At 39.8% G+C, this 13,018-nt stretch overlaps 1 protein-coding gene across 2 annotated transcripts in view; it reads right to left on the bottom strand.

The window, feature by feature from the left end:
- LOC136437832 (phagosome assembly factor 1-like) overlaps window positions 1-13,018 on the bottom strand; it is a 48,089-nt gene that overhangs the window by 14,929 nt on the left and 20,142 nt on the right. The window contains exons 3-6 of one of the 2 annotated variants that reach the window (XM_066432350.1): window positions 5,683-5,769; window positions 4,244-4,287; window positions 3,620-3,699; window positions 3,106-3,185 (exon numbers count right to left, since the gene is read on the bottom strand). In XM_066432350.1, coding sequence (XP_066288447.1) covers window positions 3,106-3,185; window positions 3,620-3,699; window positions 4,244-4,287; window positions 5,683-5,769 — 291 coding nt within the window. The remainder of the gene's footprint in view (window positions 1-3,105; window positions 3,186-3,619; window positions 3,700-4,243; window positions 4,288-5,682; window positions 5,770-13,018) is intronic. The other variant, XM_066432351.1, reaches the window with a different exon arrangement.

The following is a 13,018-nucleotide window of genomic DNA, read 5'->3' as shown; positions in this document are numbered from 1 at the left end:
ACAAGAAAACATGATTTGGTTTACCGTATATCTGTCCTGTAAGTCTCTAGGTGAAGATATTCGTTTTTCTTAACGTTTTGTTACACCCTCATTAAGATGTTACACCAGGCCTAGGCCTTACCCACATGGCCACCAGACACTACCCTACATGTATACTACACCTGTCTAAATACACACTCAGCAATTTCTCTCGTAAACACCCTGCTAAAATCATGCATGTTAGCACATCTTTTGGGTGTAGATAACAAGCTCTTCTGACCAGTAAAAAACAGGTGTCTCTTTGGATGGCAAGGTCCTAAACAAACGATGGGAAAAAAGCAGGAGTATGGGTCAAGTGTTGGGCCAGTAACACAACCTCATAAAAAGACAGAGTGCAACGGAAAAAAGGGTCCCTAATCTAATTCTTTGCAACAGAAATTGTGCTAGATTCCAAAATAAACTTGAGGGATTTTTCAAAACCCTGCAAGGACATCTATCCTTCTCTATTCGGCAGCTTGGAGCCCCCAATTACACCTCTTTTTTGCTTAACTGTAAAGACACTTTCCAATTCATTTGGCGGCGGTGGCGGCTTTTTTTGTTAGATGTAAAGACAGTTTGTTTCACTTTCCAATTCATTTGCTTGTTTTTTCCATATGAAAGCTAACAGCAGTAGTGTTGATAGTGTTTTCTGTGCCGATAACATCTGGACTGAGCTGACACTTCCCCTAACGCCACATCACTTCACTCTGGATGGGCGTTTGGTTTCCAAATTAGCCACAATGACAGACTGGGAAGCTGAGAGCCTGAGGGAAAAGTCATCAATCCGTACACTATACATGGTGACCATCAGCAACCCTGGCCCACAGAGTGCAGCTTGAAGCAAAAACTTTAAAAACCAGGGTTTTCATCGTAACTATATGCTTATCATCATCAACTATATGCTTAAAGTTTGCCAGATGACTACAAGAAAGCACACTTCAAGAAAATCTGTTGATGAGCTTCTTGTTGAAGTGTGCGCCAAGTTTGTCTGGCATTCTTAATGAGTTAAGGGACCATCAAACAAAGTTAGTCCAAACATAGAGGAGTCAAAAAGAAGTTCAGAAACCAAAGTTGTGCTTTGCAAGATTATAGAAGCTATGGAATCTATCAGAAGTATGTGGCAAGTTTGCTCGGTAATGTGACTTAAAACTCAAAAGATCAAACATCACCGCTGCATGCATGCAGACTTGTTCAGCAGTAGAAAATTCCACTTCGGAAATCCAGTGACATATATTACTACAGTAACTATATCTCTGGCAACGTTTTTCACACATCTATATTTATTCCGGCGCAACATTTTCCTGCACACACCAGTAATGTAAGGGGGCCCTGGGAGCCATTAGCAGGTTAGAAAGGTCTCCTAAGACCAGTCGGGATGTTCAATGGCGTGGTAAGATCACCTTGGCCACTGAGCGGTGCATCTGGCCACGGTCTATCAAGGTCTTAGACTTACACTTGAACTGAGTCCCTGTGGAACACTGGGCAGCAACCGTGGTTCTCCACTTTGCTCGGGCCATTGATAAAACATTAGATTTTACTCACAGCTCTTTCCCAGCTAAAACCTGTCTTGCACAGAACTACGGTAAACATTGAAATTTTCAGGGTGGTTTTAATAATGTTTGCGGTTTTTGCAGTGACCACCGGAAAAATGCTTCTTCTGTCTTCTGGCTGCCTATCCCATTGTTGCCACCGTGGACTTAAAAACCAACACGAACACTACATTTTCTTTCTACCATAAAATTAAATCCCTGCGAAATTAAAGGTATTTACAGTAAGTCTAAGTCTGCTCCACTACCATGAAATATAACCTTAGATGTACGTCTATGCCCATGTCCTCTGTATTTTTCTTTTTATAAAAAACAACCAGTCACAACATGAGATTTTCTACTACTGCAATAATCATGAGGTTTGCATGACATTTCATTACTACATGTAATATCAAAACTACACAATGAGAATAATTGGTAAAACAAATGTACAGCATAACTGAAAGCATTCCGTTATTATAGCAGTAGCAAGCATTCTTTTATTACCCTATGTTCAGAAAAGACAAAAAGAGCGAGATGCAATAATTGATTTCCATCCAACAATAACTCCACACCTAAACTGTAACTGCCTGCAAATGTGCTGACAAGTGACACTTTTCCCTGCTCGTTTTTACAGCTTCACCTTTTGGCCATAAGATGAAAACACTTGACCCTGTAAACAGCAGGTCACCAGTGACCTATCGATGGATTTCAATCGCCTGCTCCCCCCAATTTGTTCAAGATATATAAGGGAGATAAGGGTAGTTTTCTTTTATGTCGGATGACCACATTGGTAGTTATGGCCATAATGATGGGGCCCGGGGATACAAGGCAACCATTTCGCACAGCCGGCGTATAAATTCACGATCTTATCTTTCCTGTAGGATGGATTTGGTTAAAGGGCAACAGTACTGTGAGGTGATAAAACATGCGGCTAAACTCTGGACGAGGGCAGGGTGGAAGCTATATGGGTTACCAGGGTTGGAAATACAGTCAAGCTGGTCAATAGTGACCACTCAACGGAGTTATAGAGAATGGTAACAGTTGACAGGTGGCTGCTACAAACAGGATTCTTTGTTTGGGTTAATGAGAAAATTAATGTGAGGGACCACAATAGAGTTAACGCAATGGCCATGTGGTCCTTATGCAGGGGTGGTCAATACTACAGGTTGTGTATTTTTCTAGCCATGGTTTTTCATAACTGGCAGGATAATGCTTCCCTATATTTTCATTTCTGACTATAGTTACAGAGATAGCTAACTTAAAACTTCAAATGTAGTGTGCAATTTCAGGTGAGGCTCTTTCAGAATTCAAAAAAGTGACCAATTCATGTACATGTGGTACTGTAAATGCATTTAAGTTCTTGTGGTTTTTATTTCGCGGTAGGGAGAAAATGGAGTGTTCATGGTGGTCTTAATTTTGCAGTTGAAACAATAGTAGCGCTACAGTCATGGGTGGGCAAAAAGGTTCACGGTGGTTTTAAGTTCGCGCTGAAAGTTCACCACGAAAACCGCGAACATAAAACCACCCCGAACATTTCTGCATTTACAGTAGTACTCACCTCGAACTTGGACTCTATGGGGAAGGAGAAGGAAAGGCCCCTGAAGTTCAACATGAAGACGTGGCGAGCAGCATCGTACACTGGAAAAGTCCATGGGAATAAAGCATGAGAAATAAATCTTCTGCAATCACTGGAAGGAGCTGAACTATTCCATGCATGAAAGCTTTTTCATTTCACATTTTTCTGTTTGCCTCCTTGAACAGATCTAACCTAACTTGGAAATTCTGTCTGTTATAAAGGACTGTAAGAATCACAGTCCGTCTGTGTGATATCCCTACCAGGGAATTTGCAGACTATGAACTAGAACCTCTTGCTTTAATGATATTGTAGGCGAATATTCAATATATATTAAATTCAGTAATTAGGATGTTAAGTTTTATTCTATACTTCTATTTTGTATTATGTTAAAGAATTCTTGCCATACTTTGTACCATGTACAATTGTCATGCAATAAAGTTCTTCTTCAAATGCAAAACAATTCTCTATTAACAGGTGAAAGTGAAAATGATCTCACCTCCAGGGTGGGTTGCTCCAAAAGACTGGTCTATCTGTTCTATTGTGGGCTGTACATGGGGGGAGTTGAAGTGGACTCCACTGTGGGGAAAAGTGTGTTGTTACTACAATGTACATGTATGTTAGCACGTGTAGCAGGTTCATCAACAAGTCGATGTTGGCTATCCAACCTGAAGAAAAATATGTCAAGTCAAGCAAGGAAAATAGCAATCAAACTGCTAGTTACAACCTTAATGATCTTTATTGCACACTCCTGCCTAAAACCACTGAATTCAATACGATCTATAATATGAACTAAGCAAGGAAAAGCTCTACCCATAATGTTGGTATCAACAAGATTTTAAAGGCAGGAGACAGATTTTCATATAAAATGAGCAAAGTTTGTAAGGGGTAATACAACAAACAAAACCTAGTATATACAATATGCAAAACTCTACATGTTGACCATTCAATCAGATGTACATTCTTCTATTACATTTGTACATAATTTAGAATATATCATTATCAAATTGAACACAATGACATATCTATATACTAAAAAAAAACATTACAGGTTACTCTTATTTTTGATAAGTTGTATTACTGACCATAACTATAAAATCTGAGAACATTAAAACATACTCACCAATATTTCAACTTGACTTTGCTAAGGTTATATACCTCTATGATCTGTGGAGACAAAAGTTATGAATTAATGATGTTCCTGAGCCCAGCTACAAATGAGCAAACGACACAGGGGACAGCCATGTGTCCCAGGGATGCCATAATTTTTCTCAACAGTCTCAGGGGGAGGGGGTTATTATACAACCTTGGCTGGTCAACTCACTGCCCTATATTTCATGACCAAAGGGCTGTTTGTTAACTTTCAAATAGCATTCAGGAGTCTGAGTGAAATAATAATTCACCAGGTTCACCAGATTGTATTATCATTTACAGCCAGTAGGTACCCATCTCTGAGTAATGAAGCTGTTGTAATGCGCTCAAGGCACCTATTCGAACACGGGACCCCCATTTTACGTCTCTTCCGAAAGACGGTGCAGCCCCAACAAGGATACCCTTCCCGGATTTGATCCGGGGTCTCCCAGATCCAACTAATTGGAAACAGGAGGCTCAACTGCGAAGCTGCTACCAATTGAGCTTCAGGGACATCCCAAGATATACCACAGTAACACTAAATTCTCAGTGGTACTAGGGTTTTTGTAAAATCTTCACTAGTCAACAAATCACTGCCCCATAGCCCCTATGAAAGGGCTGTCAGTGTAGAGTGTACATACCAAATGTAAGGACTGACGAAATGTTGATCGGGTTCAATAATGTAAATACTGTTGATGGATCTATCCATTTGACAATCTTGGTTACCATAACAACATGAAATCTAACATCAGTAACGTTGAAATATCATTTTAACCCCCTTGCAATTGGTTTAACCTCCTCCCTGCTGAGACAGCTCTTTGGCACCTAACTTACACTTACGGTAATCATAAGGTCAAGCAGCTGGGAGAAGGTTAAGATGCATGGGGTAAAATGACATTAGATAAACACTGTAATTGTAAAAGACTAAAGACACTTTTTTTTCCCTTCTCACCAATACTCTATCTTGCTATCTTGTCAGATTAGTCAATGACGGCTAGAAAGATGATTTGAGTCTTAACAATGAAGTGAGTAAAGATTTAACTCCATAATACCCTAGTAGGTAATACTGTTGATAACAAATATCAATCTCGTAAGTTACACTGGTACTGCACAGTTTTTAAATTATTTCAATGACATGTTGTCTGAAGCTATATAGTGTGATTTAAAGTGATTCACATGTTTATAATGTCAAATGTGTTGGAAATGACATAATTCAGCCCGAGGCTGCAATGTTCTTTCACGTCAATAAACTATTCATTCATTCATTTTGTGTCTCTACAATCCATATGTCGTTTCTAGATCTTCTTCATATGTTTTGTGGTTGCACATGTCCTTTGATTATTTGTTTCCTGTCCTCTGTATGTGTACTTTGATTTTGAAAAGTAATAAAAAGAATGATTCAGAAAACAAGACGCAGCAGAAGTGTCTCACCTTAAGTCTCTGCACCATTGGGTCAAAGATAAGCCTTATCCCATCCTGAGTCAGGTTTAACACCAGGTCCATGCCAAGTGGGTTCTGCTGGGATAGAGGAGAAAAAGATACACGTCATATATTAAAGGTTAAAAAAAAGGAAAGGACGTAGCGGCACTAGGTTGTCGATCTATTCCATCTTGGATATGGTTTAACCTTCTCCCTGCCACCTAACACTGTAACAAGTAGGAAATTGGGTGCCAAATGGCTACATAACTTCAGTGTGCTAAAGGTTAAGAAGGCAGAGTCCATCCCTCTCCTTCCACCACTTGCACCTCCCCAAGTCGGGTACCCATTTGCACCTAGATGGAGTGAGGAATGTTGTGCTAAGTGCCTTTTGTAAGGACACATCCAATAAAAAGTTTAAATGTTGACAACCAGATTTCAATGGGAAATTTCATGTCAATCTATAACAATAGATTCCCAACACGAGTTATCTACCACTCAAAAATCATGACCATATCATGTCAAGAACACAAGATATCAAAACTGGAAGTTCCATTGCAGTATCATAACAAGCTGCTAGGGGCCCAAAATCTAATCATTTTGAGGTCTCATTAAGACATACCCACATACCAAATATCAAGACAATCCATCCAGACATTGGTGAGTTATCATGTTCACACACAGACACATGCATCCAAAAACATAACCTTCTTGGCAAAGGTAACTAGATGCCTAAACTAATGTCTGGTTGATAAAGGAAGCTGGTCAACCTTTATTTCCAACACTGACTACATGTACATAGCGAGAGACAGAGTATGGGCCATTACTCTACAGAACCTTGGCCTCTGGCAGTAGTCTGACACATGCAATCATGTTTCATATTCATCTCCTGTAATATGATGGTGGATGTGAGCATAAATGGTTTCTGATTTGATAGTTCTTAAGTGTGAGCATGGGTTTACAATTGTCCCACTGCACTTTGTGTGTTGTCCATTGTTAGTTAACAGCTAGCATCTAGCACCAAGGACAAGCCTTATCTATATTGATTACTCTGTGTGGGCAGATGACTGGTTGCTCATTTGCATATCACTGCTCCGCCCAGTTGGCCATTCAAATAAGAAACAGAACTCTGCAAATAAAATAAGAGCCTCCTGGACACCCATGTATTTTTTAATTCAGATTTTCTAATCACTGTTGTCGATATTGATTTATTCACTTTCCATCACTAACTTGTTGTTACAAATGTTTAGAATCTTTAGCAACCTCTTTGGTATCATGTAAATGAAACATTTGCTAACTACGTCAGTGAGCATAATTCAAGAATTCAATTGACAAAGACTTGCAATGGTTTCACATGCCTACGAAATGTGTCATTGACTGATTGAGTGATATCCACTTCCTCATTTCAAGATACATAATCTGGCACGAAAAAAAAAAGCAACTGACAGTGACAGCCACCATACCATACAATTATTGTTATATCCAAATCAAGACCAAATCAAAGATACAATAGAAAGGCACCAAAGACAGTTACAGTGTATAATTACATCCAATTATGAATTAAGGTACTTTTAGTGTTTGGTACTTTAGTGTTTTGGTAGTGTATATTATCAGAAACCAGTCATTATGTGCTGCTATCTGTAATAATGGTACAGATATGGAGGCCTGTTCTGTCCCACACTAATCCGTGAGGATATTGTGCCGGCGTCGCCAGCGTTTTTACACCTGCAATCATCTGGTGCCAGCGTCCGGCTGCAGGGTCCCACCGCAGCATCTCCAGGGTCATCTCTATCTCCCACCCCGCATCTTTTATTCATCAGGACCTGTTACAACTCTCCCCGGACGCCTCACTGCCCATCTTGGATGTCACAAATTACCCGAGATTTCTAGTGATTTCTAGGTCACAACGGAGTGGAACATGCCAAAAAAGCAGTTACTCAAGCAACTGGTTATGATTTCGGAAACGGTCAGATGTTCCAAGTAGCATCCACTACTTTTCGTCAGTGACTGTGAGCAAGATTTCTCAATCACCTTTTTTGGCTTCTCTTATAACCTGGATGTCTTACACGGTGTGAAACTAACTTTGTACAACATAACCAAACACTCATCAGTTTTCCTCATCATTTTTAGCTGCAATGATCTTCCAAAAATATGACAGCCAAAGACACTTTGACCCTGCTGTAGTGAGCTTATTTTCTTAGATTAAAAATAGATGGGATAATCCCATGTTTGTTTAGCCTTTGGACTCGCTGATTGCTCATGATCAGTTGTTTACTCTCTTGAAAGTGGCTTTGATTAGCAGCTGTACGTCGGGTCTGCTGAGATCCTAGGATGACACTCATCAGATGGTGAAGTGGAGTCATCCCATGGGTCTTTTAGTCCAGACATTGACAAACCTGCAATCGTCTGACTTTTGCTTCAACTTTTACGAGAAATATATGTATTTCACAGTCTTCCTACATGGCAATGTCACACCAAAACATGTTAATAATTTCTTCCAATCTGTAGAATTAAAATCTAGAAAGATCCATGAAAAGAAAGCCTGTATGACATAACGGTTACAGCAAGCTGAACCAAAATCACAGAGTACCAAGAATAGCATATCCCAGTTGTAAACAAAGATAATTTTCTTTTTGTATGGCCAAGCATATCTATTCTATTTAGAGTAAGGAGAAATGCCAGAGTATCTTAATCATAAACTGCTGATCAATATAATATCCCAATACTTTTTTGTATGTACAAATTGAATGCAATGCCAATTGGCATGGGTGTGTACAGTATCTTTAAAAGCCCAGTCACCTTTGGTCTGCCTTTATTATTCGTTGGAGGACAAAGGAGCTATCATGGCAAGGCTTAAGACTGATACAATATTGACGACTCAGTTGAGTGTCTCCAGATTTTCTGCTCATGAATTATTAGTGTCCAGGGGGACGTATCATTCATATGCTGTGCCTCCACCGGCCAGTGTGACCGCAGGTAAACCGAAGCAACCACAGAAGCACAGTTATGTTGGTGGAAGGTTAATGTTTTGGGCTCATTAGTGGCAAATGTGTGTGTAAATACGTGTCCTCACACCATCACCTCGACAACAACGTCCCGCCGCCTCGCAGCGCTTTTCCTCCATCGGTCGCAGATCGTCGACGCAAATGCGCCGTGTTTGAGACCATTTGGTGCCCCGCTACCCGGGAAACGTTTGCATTGGCAATCGATTTGTTGCGATCGTCCTCTAAGGAAAGCAGGCGATAACAATGGAAGAGTCTGATACCCCCAGCATTACAAGTGGTAAATGATGCATGTTCCTGACACATTGGATTTGGTGCCTCCTGCTTGGGCTACACTAATGCTCCTCACACTGGAAACGCTCTGACACTGAGCATTAACCTTCCAGTACTTAATCGCCCAGGCATCAAAAGGCACGCACGTATTACAGATGCCACGGGACTGGAAGTTATAACGGATTGGTCGCGACCCAGGGACTGACAGGGGACAGAAGCACTAGTACTGTCGGGGGGAGGATTTTCTGTGTCCCAACAAGTCGAAAATGAAAGAAAATAACTTCAGACTGGATGATGCCACTTACTCGTCAACTGTCACAGTGACTGTACTTGGAGAGAATTAGAAAAAATTTCTAGCTTGGTATCCAAACCTATTATAGCTCCCGAGTCTCTTCTGTCCTCTCTGCAAGATAGGACAAAAGAGATTTGGGACCTTATAATACAGGCTACCAGGTGTGGACACCAGGCTAGAAATTTTCTCAGAACATGTGCATAGTACACATGATCTTTGAGCTTTTAGACCAGCTTGTGTAAGATTGCCATTTTAGTCAGCTAAACTGAATTTAGAGACATTCATCTTTTAATGTCTCAACAAGTGTACAGATATTGAAAAGCATCAGTAGATGTGGGTATGGCCAGAACTTATTTGACTGTTTTACAAAAAAAGATTGCTTCCATGATCACTACTAGTACTAGTATATAGTGCTCATCATCCTTGACAGTTTGCTGTACCATATTTGATAGCACTGCGTTCCATTCCACAAGGGCAAAAATCACTTTTATCAAAGAACGATTTCAGGAGGGGAACAAGATGGTATCTGAAAACAAACATGCCCTGATACTCTGCTGTTAACATAATAAGCAGGAGAAGCTGAAATATCATGGTATTTGGCAAATTCTAAATTTCATTGTGATTTGATAGGATGGTTGGAGGCCATTGGGACTTATGATAAAAATGATCTCTTTGTTATTGTTCACAATGCCTCTTCCAAATGTGTCAATGGAATATTCTTGTAGTAATTGAAAATAATGGGAAAACTGAAACATGGGCGAGGCCTTGTATCTGTCAAAGTCAAAAGAAAAACACGCACGCACACACAAAACATTCTAATCGGTGAAAAATGGTTAGAATTATACGTAAATTTGTCAAATCTATAGCCCATTTCAATCTTTATCAATAGATGTTTTATCAACACTTGACATTCAATGAGTAACACTAATAGACCAATGAAAGTTGAAACACCTTTTAGTTTTACAATCTGAACAGTTAGATTTAGAAAGACCAAGCTAGATTGCATTTCAGCCATGTACTGCCTCTACAGTCTTTTCACTCTGATGCAGAAAGTTTTGTGATCGACAGAGCAGAAAATCAGATTAAAGGGTGCCCGCTTTGCGTCCACATTGCCCAACACTTCATTAAATCAAAGTTAGCTGCCGCAAGCTTTGCCCGTTTTGAACACAAGCGTCAGAAGCCATGCAGACAGGCTTGAAGATAGGCAAAGTGACAAACGCAGCCAAACATCTGAAAAAGAAGACCAGACACTGTCCTCCTGAATGGTTTGCATAATTAGCTTATTTGGGTAGAAGCCTTTGAAACTAAAACCGTAACCGTCCATCTAATAATCAGCATCTATCTATATTGGGTTGTAACCTTTGAAACTTTGAAAAAAGACTATTAAGTACATGATTCTAAAGGTGGTCATTAGACAAGACTTTTTTCTTCAAAAGCTCTTTGCCTGATGAATCTGTCATATCACAAAGGATTGGCAATCTTTTGAACATCAGTCATGTGTAGTAACAGCCATACTCGGTTATCAGAAGAAACTTATAAAGATTTCTTATAAAGAAACTTAGAAATTCTTTGCAACATGTGTAGTACAGTGGTTGTCTCTGGACCGAGAAGTTGGTCATTTTCGAATCCTGGCCGTTGTCAATTTGCTGAAAGGGAAACAGATGGAAAGTGTCACAGCCGTATATAAGGACTTTGGGCATTAAGCCTTGGTCCATTTTTGTTCATTGTACTTGTCAAAAGAAAGCTTGCAAAATGAACCTGTGTTTTCTACATATATATATATATATATATATCACCTGACTTTCTTATCATGACCAGTGGACGATTAGCTCTTTATGAGTTGAATTGGTTCAGATCACTTTTTTGTTGTTTTTTGTTTCTTCTTCTTTAAATTTGTTTCCATTCACATTCATCCTTTATTCATCAGGGACATAAACATGTAATAAGGAGATGAAAAAGTGAAAAAGGCAGATACGTGTCGGAACCAGTATTGATAAATCTGTACAACTGCCTTTCAGAGTAATGAACCAACTTTGGCAGTGGCACAAGGTTACATCATATTAAATAAACTACCACACTTGAGACTACATTTACATTCTTACAATCATTTTCTGCAAAAACTTTGTCATAATTTATCACTAAATTGTCATTTTCATCTGTCAAGAAACCAAACATTCTTGGCTTCAACATACTCTTTTTTCTTTGTCTTATACTTGAGGGTGGGAAACACTTTTATTTTAAATCTTACATGTATAAACTGCATATTTGTAATAACACCCAAAGCAAGTGACAGAAAACGGAAACATATTTCAGCATGCCAAAGGATGGGATTTTTTCAGCTAGTAGCCTAGCAGTCAAACACTAACGTAGTCTATGCCATGCACACAGTACTGAGCTTATTGCGGATGAAATGCCACTTGGAATGGTAAGTGATGCAAAACCCCTTAAAGGTTACTCTAACGAAAGGTTATGTGGAAACTCACTCCCTGGAATATGGTAGAGCTTTGGTGGCAGCTAAATTCTTGAACCAATTTTAGGACTACCCTGCTCTTTCATAAGGTGATCTTTTACTCTGCGAAAGATGCCAAGGATGTTCCTGACATAAGCAGGAGGGTTATCTTCCTGGTGGCTTTTCTTTTCGCCAAGGTCAAAGTACCGCAGGTGAGACTTTGCTTGTTATTACCAAGAACACGCACAGTGGCAGGCTCTGCGAAATACGTAACACTCATTGAATTCCAGGAAGATGTCTGCTGTATGATGCGAGATGCACTTATATCAACTCATTCACAAAGCTTACTGCAAATTGCACCGGTGACTTATTACTTAGACTTAGGGGCTCCTGCCCGTGTCGTCCGACACATGAGGCAGTTAGGTTCGCCCAGGTGGGAAATTGCACAGGTGAGGAATCCAAGAAATGTATGTATAATTCTTATATAAAGGTGTTTTCTCGGTACTCTATATGCACAAATAGAGTATTAAGAAAATGTCGGACTGATGGTGGTTTGAACTTAACAATATCAGATGTGATAAGTTTAAAGCTACATTTGGTAATAGTTTTATGCCCACAAATTGAAATACTTTTGATAGAAAAAAACCTTCGTATGATTTCTATTTACTATCATTCTTCAACACATTTGTCCCACAATCTTACATTTCTGACATTCTGATACCATCACAAAATACACACCGCAAGAATGTAGAAAAAGTCTTGAAAGAACGATTTTCTGTTGGGAGTCTCCGGATATGCCGGACAGGAGATCAAACTTGGGAGTGCCTGGAAACACCAAACATGGCTGACAGCTGTGCGACGTGTGAAAATTTTTCCAGCTTTCAAACACATTCGTACGGCATACTATTTTTGCGTTTTCACTCCCTGAATGGCACTATGCAATGGGATAGGGTTGATTTAACTTACTTTGTAAGACAATGACCAGAGAATTGACTTTTTATATCATCCTGATGTTATATAATTAAGCCCTTGAATTGGGCCTAATACCAGTGGATAGCTGCTAATACTTATAATTGTTGTTGCTCACCTTGTGGTGCCTAGTGGCACATACATGTATGCCAGCAAGTTTCCTTGCTATTTCTGTAGCAGCTATTTTCACGGGAATTAAACATACTCAAGGCACCTCCTTGAACACGGGATCCCCGTTCCTTCCGAAAGACGGGTGCAGCCCCAACCGAGATGAAATGTCCCAGAAGTTGAACTTGGGTCTCCCAGTTCCCAACTAATTGGAACCAGTAGCTCAACTGTGAGGCTGCTACCAGTTGAGCTACAGGG

Source organism: Branchiostoma lanceolatum, chromosome 7 (genome assembly GCF_035083965.1).
Source record: "Branchiostoma lanceolatum isolate klBraLanc5 chromosome 7, klBraLanc5.hap2, whole genome shotgun sequence".
NCBI lineage: Eukaryota > Metazoa > Chordata > Leptocardii > Amphioxiformes > Branchiostomatidae > Branchiostoma > Branchiostoma lanceolatum.
The sequence above is the reverse complement of the archived record's forward strand: the minus strand, read 5'-3'. Positions and strand labels throughout refer to the sequence as shown.